This window comes from Eschscholzia californica, unplaced genomic scaffold (assembly GCF_041429995.1).
Source record: "Eschscholzia californica isolate CP2 unplaced genomic scaffold, dmEscCali1.0.p SCAF_3, whole genome shotgun sequence".
NCBI classification, from domain to species: domain Eukaryota; kingdom Viridiplantae; phylum Streptophyta; class Magnoliopsida; order Ranunculales; family Papaveraceae; genus Eschscholzia; species Eschscholzia californica.
The window spans coordinates 46,504,646-46,520,061 of NW_028238420.1; the positions used below are offsets into that span (position 1 = coordinate 46,504,646).

A 15,416-nucleotide genomic window follows, 5' to 3' on the forward strand; every position below is an offset into this window, starting at 1 on the left:
AGTATAGAAATTCTCTACGAACATAAGAATAAAATTATAGTTTCTTCTTGTCACACTATCTATTGGTTTATATTTCTATTAGCTTCCTTCTTCCCTCTTTTATTTTTAACTAACACATTTGATATATTTGTCATCTTTATAAATTGGTTAGAATATATCTGAATAAATACAAGCAACCTGTAGTGCAATTCATAATAAGTGAATGAGACAACTAAAATAAAATATGAAAATGATTTTTAACCAAAAGTAAACACTTAAATTTCATATATAAATTTATAATCAAACTCAAGTTGCCCCTCTAGACCTCAGAAAGAGTGTTTATAATACGAACACAATGTAAAGAGTCTTCGATACATGGAGGACCTTCGAAACGTAAAAGTGTTGAAACGCTAGTTAGGACATCTTGTTGCAGCCACGTGTGTACCAGACGACCAAACCTGTTGAAGTTGGTTACAGTTAAAAAAAAATCTCTGACCATCCAAAAACCGTGGTCTAATATAAACTATGTGCATATGCTTCTTAAGCATTATCACATCCTTATTCTTTCTCTTAATTTCCCAGTTGTTGTTTTACAAAGTAAACTTTTAATTAGGGGTGAGCAAAAACCGAACCAATTAGCCGAACCAAACCAAGTCGAACCGCACCGATCGGTTTTTGGGCAGAACCGATCACCGTTCGACTCGGTTCGGCCGAAAAACCGATCAAACCTAATTCGGTCTGGTTTGACTTCGATTTGAGTTTCTAAAAACCGCCCAAACCGAACCGACCGAACCCTAAAGAAAAATGAAATAATATTTTTGTAAAGTTAGAGAGTATTAAATAACAAAGGAAAAAAAATAGAATACCCCTAATCAACTCTTCCATACTACTGTCTGTCCACCTTCCTAGTTGTTGTCGACTTTATCAACCATAACCTATTCAACTTGATTGAAAAGTTTTAGAGGTAAGTCTTCATTGATTTTCTATGTACCACTACATATTCTTAGTTAGTAACTTAAAATTATAGATTTTGCATTCGTCATTCTACTTCTTTTTTTGTTTGTAATGGTGTAAAAGCGATGAAATTTTATTTTTATTTTCGATATATGCAATGATATGAATAACATTAGTTTACCATTGTCAACAACCCTTGGTTCGAGTGGTAAGAGGTATAATCTTCCACTTGGAGGTCAACAGTTCGAGACACGCTGACCAATTAAAAAAAACAAAAAAAAAAACATTAGTTTACCATTTTCTCTAGATTGTGCTCGGTTAAACCGATCAACCGAACCGAACCAAACCGAGTCGAACCATGTCGGTCGGCCGAATGATCGGCTTGACTTCGGTCGATGATTTAGTCAAACCGCCACCTATTGGTTCGGCTTCGGCTTGAGCCAAAACCGAAAAAAACCCACCGTTGTTCACCCCTACTTTTAATAGTTTGGTGGAATCTTTATTGAAGTCATATTCAGAGAAACTTAGACCTTAACTTATAGGCTTTTCAAAGGTAGTTTGGGTATGAAACTAGGCTTCTCGTAGAATCCCATAAATTGTTCTGCACCGTGTCTTTGTGTTATTCCAACTAATCTGAAAAGTGAAAAAGCCCCCGATACTAATGGTTTTGGACTTATTTTTTTGTTCACATGGTAATTAGACGTTAGAAGAACAAGATTTGGTTAACATGGTAAAATTTTTCTTTTAAGCTTCATTGGTAAATCACGAAAGAAATCAAACTAATATAATATTAATTAAGTCTCACTCCCTCTTCCTCCTTTCTTCTCCGCTTCGATATCTTTTCTTCGATCTCTTTTATTCTTCTTTTTAAGACTGAAATTAAAGAAGAAAAAGGCGATTGGTAAGGGGAGCTAGGAATTGTGTGTTGGGGAGCTGTAGTACTAAATTAATTTTTTTGTACTACAGCTCCCCATACCAATTTAGTATTAGGAAATATTTTTTTGAATTTTAAGTTAAATATTGAAATACAGAGGGATTAGAAAACGATTACAGAATTTCTAAATTTAAAAATTTTAATTTTAATTTTTTTGAAGATTGTTTTTTGTTCATGATTTAAGATTTCAAGTCTAAAACGATAATGTTTCATTTTATAAATGTCATGGCCTTGAAAATTAGATATGATATGAGTTGCAATAGAGTTTTATATTAATTTTTGCTCTAATTCAAATTATCTATATTGATGTGTTGGAAATTTTCGTTAAACAATTTCCCCGCAGTGGAGGGAAATATGGTGAACAAACACGAAAACAGTAAGTTTTCCCCAGGGAACTGCATATACATGATTTTTTTTCTTCAACAAATTCCCGCCCCCCCCCCAGCCGAGGGAAATTAGACGAAAAAATGTGAAAACAGTAAGTTTACTCTAGGGAACCACGTATATATGTTATTCTCTTAAACAAATTCCCCTCAAATCGAGGGAAATTAGGCAAAAAAAAGGAGAAAAACGAGGCACATGTTGGAAAATTGTTACTACTAATTTGAAATGAAAAAAAAAAAAAAAAAAAAATGTTGTACACGAAACTTCAAAGCTCGATTATATCGATTCTTTTAGACAGAAATTCGGCCCCTTCTGGTAAAACCACGAGTACTCAACAGGTATGGAATTTTTGCCTTCAGGATACGATGAAGTCTTTACAACTATCTTGGTTCAAAGTATGTACGCTTTGACCAAGATCAAGAACACTCTGAGAATAAACTGATAATGCCAAAGTAATTGACCCGAAAACTTGTCAAATGACTTGATGAAAATTCCAAATTACTTGCACTGTTTTTATAACATAAAATGAGATCAAGAGAAAGAGAGAATAATTGATTGTTTTTGTAGTCTATCTATCTCGTGGGGGTGGTGAGCACTTATTTATAAGGCATCAAGAGATGCCCTTTTAATGGATATATATCCATTCACATGGGATGTGTCTATTTGATGGAAGCTTGCATTCATCAAGTGGGTATTATACCCATTCACCAAGTCTGGCCGTGCATGCCAAAACAAAGTGATGCATCCCTTCATTCCCAACATCAACTTCCCTCCATTTCCAGTTTTAAAAAAAATACCCAACATTCCCCCACCATTTTTTTAAATATTGGAAGTATACAGTAATATAGTGAAACCGAGAAAAAATTAAAAAACAAATTAAAATAAAACAAATAATTTTAGCATTATCGTAAAAACTTGTACATACATGATAGGTATCGTATGGATTTGAACCTTCACTTAATGCAAACAACTCAAAGCTTTATCAGAATGCTATGGTGAACGTATCTTGAACCAAGAATCCTTTAGAGATGAAACCGGAGCCATCGCACATACTTGTTTCGGTGAATCAGAGTGTTCATACTCCGCACGTTAATGGCCATGTGCAATATCCCTTTCATGAGTCTTCTTCGAAAACGGTCTTATTTTCTTAGGAGACGGCCTGATCTCCACACTCACTTAGGTTGTGTTTGATATCAGGGAAACAATTCTATGGAAATAAAAGAATTCCGTGGAAACTCTTCCACGGAACTTGTTCCGTGGAAATAAGAGTTCTTTCGTTTGGTAGTCATTTATTATTCCGTGGAATTACGAACTCTGTTATTTGGTTGACAACTAACTTTTACGAATATAATATTCAATTAAGAGTTTTTATTTACTCTTATGTAGTCTAAGTGATATTTTTTACTTTTGCGAAAATTACATTTTCATCCTTATGTTGTCTAAATTACATTTTTACCCTTATGTTTTCAAATTTATATTTTTACCCATATGTTGTAAAATTATTTAACCTTCTGTCACTTTACTAATTTAAGGGTAAAAGTGTCATTTTGATATTATACGAGGGTAAAAATGTCATTTTGACAACATAATGGTAAAATGTCAACTTGATATTATAAAAGGGTAGGAATGTAATTTTGGCTATAAATTCCAAAATGTCATTTTGACAACTTTGTAAACATGTCTTTTGGTAAGAAGGACAAAAATGTCATTTGCCCAATGTATAAGTAAAAATTTATTTTGCTAAATTTTATGGGTAAAAATATCATTTTGAACATATATGGAGATAAATATTAGGTTTCAAGTATCCGAATATATTAAAATATTTTTATTTTGATTTTTGACTTTCCACGGAAACTAATTCCGAGGGGGGAGCAAGGAATTAAAAGTGGACCATTTCGTGGAAATAGATTCCCTAGGGAATTAAAGTCATGGAATTACACTTCGTATCAAACGGTGGAAATACCTATTTCCATGGAAATTCTTTTATTTCCAGGGAAATGGGAGATATCAAACACACCCTTAGGTAAGTCCACTTGAGGTGTTTCTGCGAGGCACCACTTAAAAAATTAGGACTTATTAAGGATTTATTATCCATCCTTTGTCTTGCAGAAAACCAATACTAGCTCAGAAACGGGAAAAATATAAAATGCTAGTATTCCATAATCGCGAAAGCTTTAACTTGTTGGTACCCGTTGAACTTTGCCTATTTATTTCAAGACATAAGTTGGGTTTCCGTTAAAGGCGATCAACCTTCATTCACAGACCTGAGTCCCATTTCTTTATTCTTAACCGAGACCATTACTTTAGGAAGTCCTTTAGTTAATGGGTCCGCTAAGTTTTTCTTTGTTTCTACATAGTCGACTGTAATTACTCCTATCTTGAGTAATTGTCTCACAAATTGATGTCTGAGACTTACATGTCTCGACTTGCCATTGTAGGTCTTATTTGCAACGTTATAAAGTGTTGCCTGATTGTCACAATTTATCATGACCGGTGGAGATGGCTTCTTCCATATAGGGATTTCTTCTAGCAGATTTCTAAGCCATTCCGCTTCCTTGCTTGCATCTGATAATGCAATTAATTCTGACAACATAGTTGAATCAGAAATTATGGTCTGCTTCTTGGATCCCCAAGACACAGCAGCACCACCTAAAGTGAAAATCCATCCAGTGGTAGATTTTGACTTTGTCTCAATATTATTCCAGCTGGCGTCACTATATCCTTCTAATACAGCGGGGTCTCCTTTAAAATGTAAACCATAATCCATGGTTCCCTTCAGGTAACTTAGCACTCTAGAAATAGCTTTCCAATGCTCTGGTTCTGGATTACTCGTAAATCGACACAGTACACTGACAGCGTAGGCTATGTCAGGTCTAGTGCAGTGCATCGCATACATCAGACTACCTATAACACTAGCATACTCAAGTTGAGCTTGGGCACGACCAGTATTCTTCAGTAATTTAATACTGGGGTCCAATGGAGTTGGAGCTGGTTTATGATCGAAGTGATCATACCTTTTCAGAATTTTCTCGATGTAATGTGTTTGACTTAAAGCCAATACATTATCCTTTCTTAGAATTTTAATTCCTAAGATAACATCAGCCACCCCAAGATCCTTCATATCAAACTTTGATGATAAGAATTTTTTCGTTTCTTCAACAGAAGATAGATCAGTTCCAAAAATGAGCATATCGTCAACGTACAAACAAATAAGTACACAACTAGACTTATTTACTTTACAATAAATACACTTATCTGCATCATTAACGACAAATCCATTTGATCGGACAATATGATCAAACTTTTCATGCCACTGCTTAGGCGCTTGCTTCAGACCATAAAGAGATTTTACCAACTTGCAAACTTTCTTTTCTTGGCCTGGAGAAATAAATCCTTCAGGTTGTTCCATATAAACTTCCTCCTCTAAGTCACCATTTAGAAACGCCATTTTCACATCCATTTGATGGATAACTAAATTGTGAACTGAGGCAAGGGCAATCAACACACGAATTGAGGAGATACGTGCCACTGGTGCATAAGTATCGAAATAATCAATACCGTGCCTCTGTTTGAAGCCTTTAGCAACTAATCTTGCTTTAAACTTATTTGTGGAACCATCAGGATTTAACTTCTTCTTAAATATCCATCTACATCCTATAGGTTTAGCCCCAGGAGGTAAATCAGACAATACCCAAGTTTGGTTTGATAAGATAGAATTCATTTCATCATTTATAGCTTCTTTCCAGAAACTAGAATCTCTCGAATTCATAGCTTCAGAAAAGCTAATCGGATCATTATCAATATTCAAAACAAACTTTGTAACGTCTGTTACTTCACTTCTATCACCTTCTATGAGATAAGTGATGAAGTCAGGACCTAATGAACGTTCAGTTCTAGCCCTCTTACCTCTCCTTGGTTCTAATTCAGGAGGTTCACGAGACTTTGGATGTTCATTCATATTAGTGTCAACAGTGGTAGACTCAGAATTAGACAACTTTATGGGATCGACTAAATTATGATTATTAACACTAGATCTCGTCAAGTTCTCAAAAAATTCTACGTCTACAGATTCTATAATTTCAAAAGTGTCTAGATTTAAGAATCGATATGTCACACTATTATGCGAATAACCTATAAAAGCACACTTGTAGGCTCTAACACCCAATTTCGGTCTCTTAGGGTCTGGTTTCCTAACATATGCAAGGCAGCCCCAAACTTTTAATCTACTAAAATTAGGTTTTCTTTTAAACCAGAGTTCAAAGGGAGTCACATTTTTATTCTTTAAGGGAATCCTATTCAAAATATAACATGCTGATAATAATGCTTCACCCCATAAAGATAATGGTAAGTCAGAACTAATTAACATTGCATTGACCATCTCAATCATAGTCCTATTTTTCCTCTCTGCAATACCATTTTGCTGAGGAGTGTAAGGTGCAGTAACTTGGTGAACAATTCCATGTGTTTGGCAGAATTTAATAAATTCATTTGGATAGTATTCACCACCTCTGTCAGATCTTAAAATTTTAATCTTAAGACCAAGTTGATTTTCAACTTCCGCTTTAAATATCATGAATTTTTCAAAGACCTCATCTTTACTTTTCATTAGATATACGTAAGTATATCTAGAACAATCGTCAATGAAGGTTACATAATATTTGTTTCCACCTCTAGTTATGTGATTTTTTAAATCACCCACATCACTATGAATTATGTCAAGCAAATTAGAATTCCTTACAATAGATTTATGGGATTTTCGAAATATTTTAGCTTGAACACAAACATGGCATTTACTAGTAGAATTAAAATCACAATTAGAAATTAAGCCTAATTTTTCCATATTTCTAAGAGAACCATAATTAACATGACCTAATCTACCATGCCATAAATTAACGGAATCAACAATGTAAACAGAAGAATTATTATTTATTAGATTCAACTTAATCATTCCGTTACAAGAGTACCCCTGACCAACAAACGTGTCCCTTTTGGACAATACAAATTTATCAGACTCATACACCATCTTAAACCCCTTCTTATTAAGACGGTCTCCCGATACAAGATTTTTAGTCACATCAGGCACATGATGAACATTTTGTAGAGTTAGAGTCTTTCCAGATGTAAAGAAGAGTTCCACAGTTCCTAATCCCATGACTTTAGAACGAATATTATTGGCTCCTTTAATATCGTTTCCGTCACCGCCAACTTCGTAAGTCTTGAAAAGATTACGGTCATTGCAGACATGGATAGTAGCTCCTGTGTCGTACCACCAACCATTGTCGGCATCTACTGTATTGGCTTCAGAAACTGTGGCTATAAATTTTTCTTCGACCATGTTTGCTTGCCCTTTTAGATTTTTCTTTCTTGAGCGACAATCACGAGCATAATGGCCGGGTTTGTTACAATAGTAACAAATTACCTTCTTCTTGTCCTTTGGAGTTTGTTTCTTAAACTTTTTATCCTTCCTAGGCTTTAGAGAATCTTTCTCAGATTTCCCTTCTTCAACCACGTTAGCCTTAGGTTGATAATCAGTTTGGGTCTCTTTTAATTCTCGACTACGAGAATCTTCTTCAATACGAAGGTGACGTTGTAAAGAATCTAATGAATAATTTTTTTCATCATGCTTGAGTTTTTTCTTATAGTCGCTCCAAGATGGGGGTAGTCTTGAAATGATAACCCCCACCAGAAAAGCATCCACAAGAGAAATCCCAGCGTTTTTAAGATTGCTAACAATAAGTAAAAATTCATTAACTTGAAGCATAACAGACTTATTGTTAACCATCTTAAAATCCATAAAATTACCAATTAGAAATTTTTGATTACTGGCCTCTTCAATGCGGTATTTGCTGTCCAGTGCTTCCCATAATGCTTTTGCAGAATCAATTGAACGATGAGCATTGTAGATAGAAGTAGACAAAGCGTTCAGTATATGACCACGACAAAGAAAATCGTCTTCTTTTCGCTTCCTTCGTTTTTCCCTTAATTCAGTCGAGTCTTCAGGAGTCTCATCAGGAATTTTGTCGAGTACCCCTTCTATTATATAGAATAATTTAATAGAAGTCAGAAAGAACCGCAACTTTTCTTGCCACCTTGTAAAGTTTTCTCCATTAAAACTTTCAAGACGTGTGTAGTCTTGATTCATAACGCGAAGAGATTGAGTCAATGCTGTTGATGCTTCCATTTCAAAACTAAGCGAGACTTTCTGTCTAAAAATTGTTGGAAAATTGTTACTACTAATTTGAAATGGAAAACAAAAAAAAAAAAATGTTGTACACGAAACTTCAAAGCTTGATTATATCGATTCTTTTAGACAGAAATTCGCCCCCTTCTGGTAAAACCACGAGTACACGACGGGTATGGAATTTTTGCCTTCAGGATACGATGAAGTCTTTACAACTATCTTGGTTCAAAGTATGTACCCTTTGACCAAGATCAAGAACACTCTGAGAATAAACTGATAATACCAAAGTAATTGACCCAAAAACTTGTCAAATGACTTGATGAAAATTCCAAAATACTTGCACTGTTTTTATAACATAAAATGAGATCAAGAGAAAGAGAGAATAATTGATTGTTTTTGTAGTCTATCTATCTCGTGGGGGTGGTGAGCACTTATTTATAAGGCATCAAGAGATGCCCTTTTAATGGATATATATCCATTCACATGGGATGTGTCTATTTGATGGAAGCTTGCATCCATCAAGTGGGTATTATACCCATTCACCAAGTCTGGCCGTGCATGCCAAAACAAAGTGATGCATCCCTTCATTCCCAACATCAACTTCCCTCCATTTCCAGTTTTAAAAAAAATACCCAACAACACATTAGTAAAGTTGCAAGCACTATGTTTTTGTCATTGTAATAGAACTTTAAAAAATGAAAAAATTAGGCACACTAGTAACATATCAATTCTCTTCACAAAAAGATTCACCAAACTATTGCCAATTTTACTCATAATCTTCATCCTCATCGCTTGAATCATTCCATCGCTTGAATCGCTCGCATCTTCTTTGTTTGAGACTTGATTTCCTCTTTCAGCAGAATGTTGGTAATAAAATTGTCATCAAAACTCTAGATAAAGTTTTCAAGCATTAAGTATAGATTCAAGAAATTCCCAATGCTATTCAATTTGTAATAAATTCCCATCAAAACCTTAGATATAAAACTCACTAAAATGCCTACTCAATACTATCCAATTTGTCTTTTCTATTTTCTTTGAAGTAGAAAAGATTTGCAGGAAAATGGATGAGATTGAAGAATTTGGAATAAAATTTTATAATGCTACCCATCCAGAAGACTCGTCTCCATACACATCTTCACCTTCATAGTGTTTCTTGGAAATGGATGAAATCATGGAGAGTTCTCCATTAATGGTGGGTGTGATTTGTAGTGGTTACAAAAACTCACTAAAACCCTAGATATAAAACTCAATAAAACCCTAGAAATTAGAAGGGGGGAAGAAGAAGTCACAAGACTTTGGTTGATGTCTTCTTCATTAGGCAAAATACTTTGTAAAAAAATGCCAGAGATTTGTAGTTGATGAAGGAAAGAGATTGTCGGAGGAGAGATTGGAGAGTCGACTTCAGAAGAGAGAAGAGTGAAAGAAGACGCAAGTTTTTTTTCTTTTGTTATTTATGAGATATTTGACTATGTTACACTTGAGTCCTTCAAATTATGATTAAAATCTTTAACATAGAAGGACTTTAAAATAATAATCCAAAAGTCTTATCTCCCCTTACTAATCTCTATAGCTCCCCAACAACAATTCCCAGCTCCCTTTACCAACCGCCAAGGAAAACTACCGAGAAACTAGAGAGAAGAAGATAGAGAGGTACATAGTAATATTGTAATTAAAAGATTTTCCTAAACTTATTTCTTTGTAGATTTAACAAATTTTGGGTTTCTAGTCCAAAAATCTACCCCTAAACACACATTTAGTCCACCCTAATATTAATATAGGATTTTAAGCCAAAATAATAATTATAATGGATATTTAGTCCAACTTAGTTAAAGTATGTTTATATGTCAAGATTAAAGTGTTTTTCTGTTTATTGATTCTTGTTTTGTTTCATAAATTACCTGTTATTTATTGTTAAAGTTTCATACTTTATTTCATTTTTTTCATACTTTATTTCATTTTTTTATATGTGTTATACATAACACATTATGTATCAACAATGTTTCTTCAAAACGGAAAAGGACTAAAAACCTATTTTTTGAGAAGATTGGATCTTAAATCCTTTTTGAACTTTATTTTGGACTTAAAACCCATGGACCCTAGATTTAAAGGACTCCTTAAATCAAGGAGGGTTTATTTGTGGAATTTGTTTATGGAATGATCTCTAAAAATCTAATGGTCACGAGCTTGAGCTCATTGAATCAACCCTCAAAAAATAAAGTCGGGAAAAATTCTACATGTTTTATGATATCTAAGAGCATCTCCAATGCAATACTCAACAGAAACTCTAAAAATCCTATGTGTCAAGTGTAAAACGTGAATCTCTAAATGTTCTTTTTCCTATTTGGTCATTTAGAGATACTTTATAAGCAAGCCTTCTCTAATGTAACACTCAAGAGAAACTCTGAAAACCTATATTTTGGTATAAAATTACTTGATTAGCTTATGTGGGACTTAGAGAAACTCAAGTGTCCTCTTAAGAATCTCTAAAATAAATGTCGACACATTATTTTAGAGATTCATATTGAGTTTTGCATTAGAGATGAAATTTAAAAAAAAATTCTAAAAATTCCTATGTGACGTTCTAAGATTTAGAGTTTGAGCATTGGAGATGCTCTAAGTTAAGAAAGAAGCGCATCAGAAAACGGAGATAGACTTATTCAAGATTCGGTATGGTGCAACTCAAAAATCTAGAAGTTAGAGGAATGCAAATATGGGTATACTTGATGAGCAGACATGACTCCCTCACAATTTTCTATTAAAAAGTGGTACAAAAATATTTAAATAGGAATTCAACCATAAATTAACATTAACTGATCGTATAGTTTATGTGCGTGTATATATATATTAAGTTTTGTTAGTGGTTATAATTATGTTAATTTTAATAAAATTTAATTGCAACAACTGAAAAACTTGGATTTGAAACCTGACATCTCAATTGAAAGTCAGAGGCTCCCAAAATTGGGAGCTCGAGCCCAACACATTAAGTTTGTTCTTACCAGTTGAAATCGGTGGACTTCAACTAAAATTTGTAACAAAATTGGGTCTAGTACCAAAAAACCGATTCGAATCCACCAAATTTTGTACCAAAAAAGTGTCCTCTCGTTAGCCCGTAATCGACCATTCCACAAAATCCAAATTAAAACACTGTCTCACATTATTAAAGTTCAATAAAAAAATCCAAATTAAAACCAAAGTTACCCAATTTAGATTCGTGAGAGCAAAAGAGGAGCTTCAAAATTAATCTCAACTTGGGAGAAGCTTTATCATTCCTAGAATTAAACTTGGAAGAGGAAACCAAAAGGAACAACTAGAATCAATTGCTGACCAAAATGACCAATTAGTATTACTAAAATTTTTAAGAGCAAACCATATATGGGCATTATACCCAACTAACATGCCAGATTTGTTTGGTAGATCAAAGACTCATTGATACAAAAATACAATTCCGAAAGCAAATCAGACGAGTGAAAAAGGAAGCACCTCCATAATTCTCATTTCAGAGATTCCCAAAAACACATCGGAATACAACCCACATAAGATTTGAATTAAGCACAATTGTTCGAATAGCAATGACAAAAAAAAAATTGTTAGTATTTCTTAACTCATCTGACAAATTCAACTTGAGCAAAACCAAAAGCAATCATTGTTATTCTATTTCCTAGTTAATGGAGCAGGAAAAGCGTCAAAAAGAGCACCAATACTCTATACAGTGATAACAACCATCAAGTTGAACCAAATTCAACACAGTAACTTCCAGATTTCAAAATTGCAGATATAAAAAAAAGTAAAGAATGGAAGCATGTACAGTGTTTTCTATGATTCTCAAATTTTACAATAATCTTCTAATCAAACTTGGTCATTGTCCAAAACCTTAGTCAGAGTGTTTATACGAGATGAACACTTCAAGCAATCCTTATGAAAAATAGCAGTGACCTAAAGAGGAAGTAAGCTTGAAAAACAAAAAAGAACCAAACAATAAACTCGACAAGGATGGTAAGAACAGAACTGTCAAAGAAAATCAGCAGTTTGCATATATGATTATATATATATATATATATATATATATATATATCGATTGACCATTTTCCATGAAGTTATGGTTCTAGTACTCTGTTAGTGATGTTGTAGAGATCATCAACATCCATACTCAATTACTATGAACTTCAAACTCAAAGATTTAAAGAATGAAAAAGGAGAAAAGATTAGTATCTACTGAAAGCTTAACCCGAAAAAGAGTTCCTGCCAGAAATGGCACAAAATGGAACTTAAACTAAACAAAATGTGTATCTATCCTCCACAAACAGACTAACTACAAACCTTAAGGGACGTATAAAAAGAGATGAAGGACCTTCGGAACGTAAAGGTTTTGAAACACCAGTTGAGATATCATGTTCCATCCATAAGTGTAACTTGCAGCCAGTGTAGTCGATGTTGGTCGAGATGGTTAAGAAAAATCTCTGACCATCAAAGAACAATGGTCTAATATAAACAATGGGAATCCTCCCAGGTTTTATGACATCTTTTCTCTTAATTTTCCACTTGTTGTTTTCATAATCATGGAGTACCCAAGTTACTATTTCATGTTTAAAGGCAGCCACGACAAGAATAATTTCATCGTCTAAAAGTCCAAACCAAGCACAATTCCACCAATCTGTGGTCACTCCAACCATGATTACGCTCTTTGGTATTTCAATCAACTTACTCTCTTCTTTATCCAAATTGAACGCAATAATATATCCATCTTCAGTTAACCAATGTATAATCCCTCGATAACAAACAGGAAGAACATGTTCGCATACGTAACCTATTTCCAACCCGTTAGTATCATAGCTTATCATGGAAGACTTGTTGGAGTCTCTCCAACGCCTTTTCTTTGGCATAAAAATCTTGAATTTAAAAGCCTTGTGTGCTTCAACCAAGCAAACCACAGTGTAGTGATTATTATAGTCATACTGGTTGGAGGAAGTCGACCCACCAAAGATTATCCCGTAACCACAACGGAACATTTTGGAGGGAGATGGAATATGTTCTTTTTTCTTGGTCAAAGGGTTGTAAATGTAAATGTAGCCTCCAATCACAACCAGAAGAAGGCCACGGCAACTAGCACAAATGCTTGACATGCCATAGTTACCAGGTGGTATATCTAGACTGAAGATGGTTTCACTAAGGAGATTGCGTGAAGGATGATTGAAAGATAACAGACTGATGTTATCACCAAAAAATTTCGAAAGAAAGGTACATGTTTGCAAAAGAAAACTAGTAGCATCACGAGTTGTTTGAAGACTAGTGTGTTTGGTGACAAAGGAAGGATGAGAGATGAAGGAGTACCATCTTTTGTTGATAACTTTTAATCCACCTAATGTTTTTGCAGGTAGTCTTATCAAGATTTCAGAAAGGAGGTCGTCGTTGTCCATGACCGCTCTCGTCGCTTTTGGGATACAGTAGTAATAATCTGCAAAGAAAGAGAAAAACTTCAAAAACTAGCTCTAGGTAATGAATGAATCATATGGGAGAAGAATAAATAATAAACCCTAGCTGGCTGCTAGTACCTCTTTCTCCTTCTTGTATTCTCCTTCTCACATTCCTCATGGTTTGGCTACCACTAGTAATATTGTTGTTGTATTTGAAGATGACCATTATATCATTATGGTTGGCCAAGGTAAATAAAAAATATTTCTTCATCGTGAGAGGAAGCTGATAAAAATTTAAGCATCTTCCACCTGCTCTTTCGATCCTTGCTCTTGCGGCGTTAGTGAAATCCAAAGCAATAACATTCAATTGTGGTGGAAATGGAATTACCTCATCATCATCATTAACCCCCCTAGACCTAGTAGTAGTGTCATCATCATCATCATCGGTGACTGTACCAAGAAAGCCAATATGATTCCCCTCGTCGTCCTATTATTGAGTAGTATTAATAATCAAACACCGGATTAACAAACAAATAATCAGCAACTTATAATATTAATCTGGAAAAAGGAAGAAACTATATTTATTTACCTGTTCCTTTACGTAGGTTATCAATCTGGAAATAGTCGTACTGGTAATCGGCATTGGATCCTTCTTTGGTTGCTAGAAAAAAGAGGATATGAATAGCCGCCGCCAATGGTTTTATGGAGAAGAGAGGAAACAAATATGTTTTGAGCGACAAAGAGATTTTCAGAACAGAGTTTAATGGGAGAGAAGAGGGTTTAGGCAGGGTTTAGGGAGGGAGAGACAGAGAGGTTTTGATTTTGGGAAGAAAAGATTCAAGTGATTGTCCAATTATATATAGAGGAGAGAGGGCGCGCGAGGGAGAGTCCGAGAGAGGGCGCGCGCGAGAGAGAGAGAGAGAGAGAGAGAGAGTGAGAGACCATGATGACACCATGTGGAGATTAGCATACAAAAGGGCTGCTCTCTCCCACGGGTGGAAAACTGACCAAACAAGTAGTCCAAGTGTCACGTGCATATTGTTGAGCATGCATATGACGTGACGAGTGCTAGGAGCACGTACGAGCATATAGGCCGTAGGGCCGAATACGAGGTCGAGATAGGGCTAGAGTGCCAAGCAAGCTTCCTTAGGCCATGCACGGGACGCCCGTGGCATTCAAGACTTTGTCAAGGATACGAAGGGTCATTTGGACGAGAGTATGCCTGGTTAAAAGGATTGATGTTTCCTTGTGGAAATAGGCAAAACAAGAAGTTTGCACCTTAGGAGGGGGTGGTCTCCCTTCCTCATATGCATCCCGCATATGCCAAGACCTCGTGGATGGGAGCTCGCCCATCCTTAGCATGGTATGCACGAAAGTGAGCATCCTCGTGGCGCAACCCATGAGGCCGGCCTAGCGTATGCGAGAGAAGCATATTGCACGGGTTCCCTTGTCATAGGAAATGGCTCGGGACAGTACCTGGAGATAGGTTACTGCGGGTTCCTTTTGAAAAGGTGTTGCATGTTCTCATGCCATGGCGAGGCGTGCGTCGTGCTAGCATATTCCATAAGGAGGA

The 15,416-nt window shown here is 35.2% G+C and overlaps 1 protein-coding gene across 1 annotated transcript; it reads right to left on the reverse strand.

The window, feature by feature from the left end:
- Positions 1 to 12,617: 12,617 nt before the first annotated feature.
- On the reverse strand, positions 12,618 to 14,847 carry LOC147550917 (putative F-box protein At1g32420). The gene is made up of 3 exons (XM_086671089.1): positions 14,433 to 14,847; positions 13,982 to 14,330; positions 12,618 to 13,884 (listed from the first exon to the last, which is right to left on the reverse strand). Exons 1-3 carry the CDS (start codon positions 14,484 to 14,486, stop codon positions 12,698 to 12,700), a joined length of 1,590 nt encoding a protein of 529 aa, XP_086527215.1. The 5' UTR covers positions 14,487 to 14,847; the 3' UTR covers positions 12,618 to 12,697.
- Positions 14,848 to 15,416: the final 569 nt, after the last annotated feature.

Coding starts and splice junctions, on each gene's coding strand:
- LOC147550917 (XM_086671089.1), bottom strand. CDS start 14,486: ATGCCGATTACCAGTACGACTATTTCCAGATTGATAACCTACGTAAAG. Junction 14,331..14,432: donor TAACCTACGTAAAGGAACAG/GTAAATAAATAT, acceptor ACTCAATAATAG/GACGACGAGGGGAATCATAT. Junction 13,885..13,981: donor AATACAAGAAGGAGAAAGAG/GTACTAGCAGCC, acceptor CTTTCTTTGCAG/ATTATTACTACTGTATCCCA.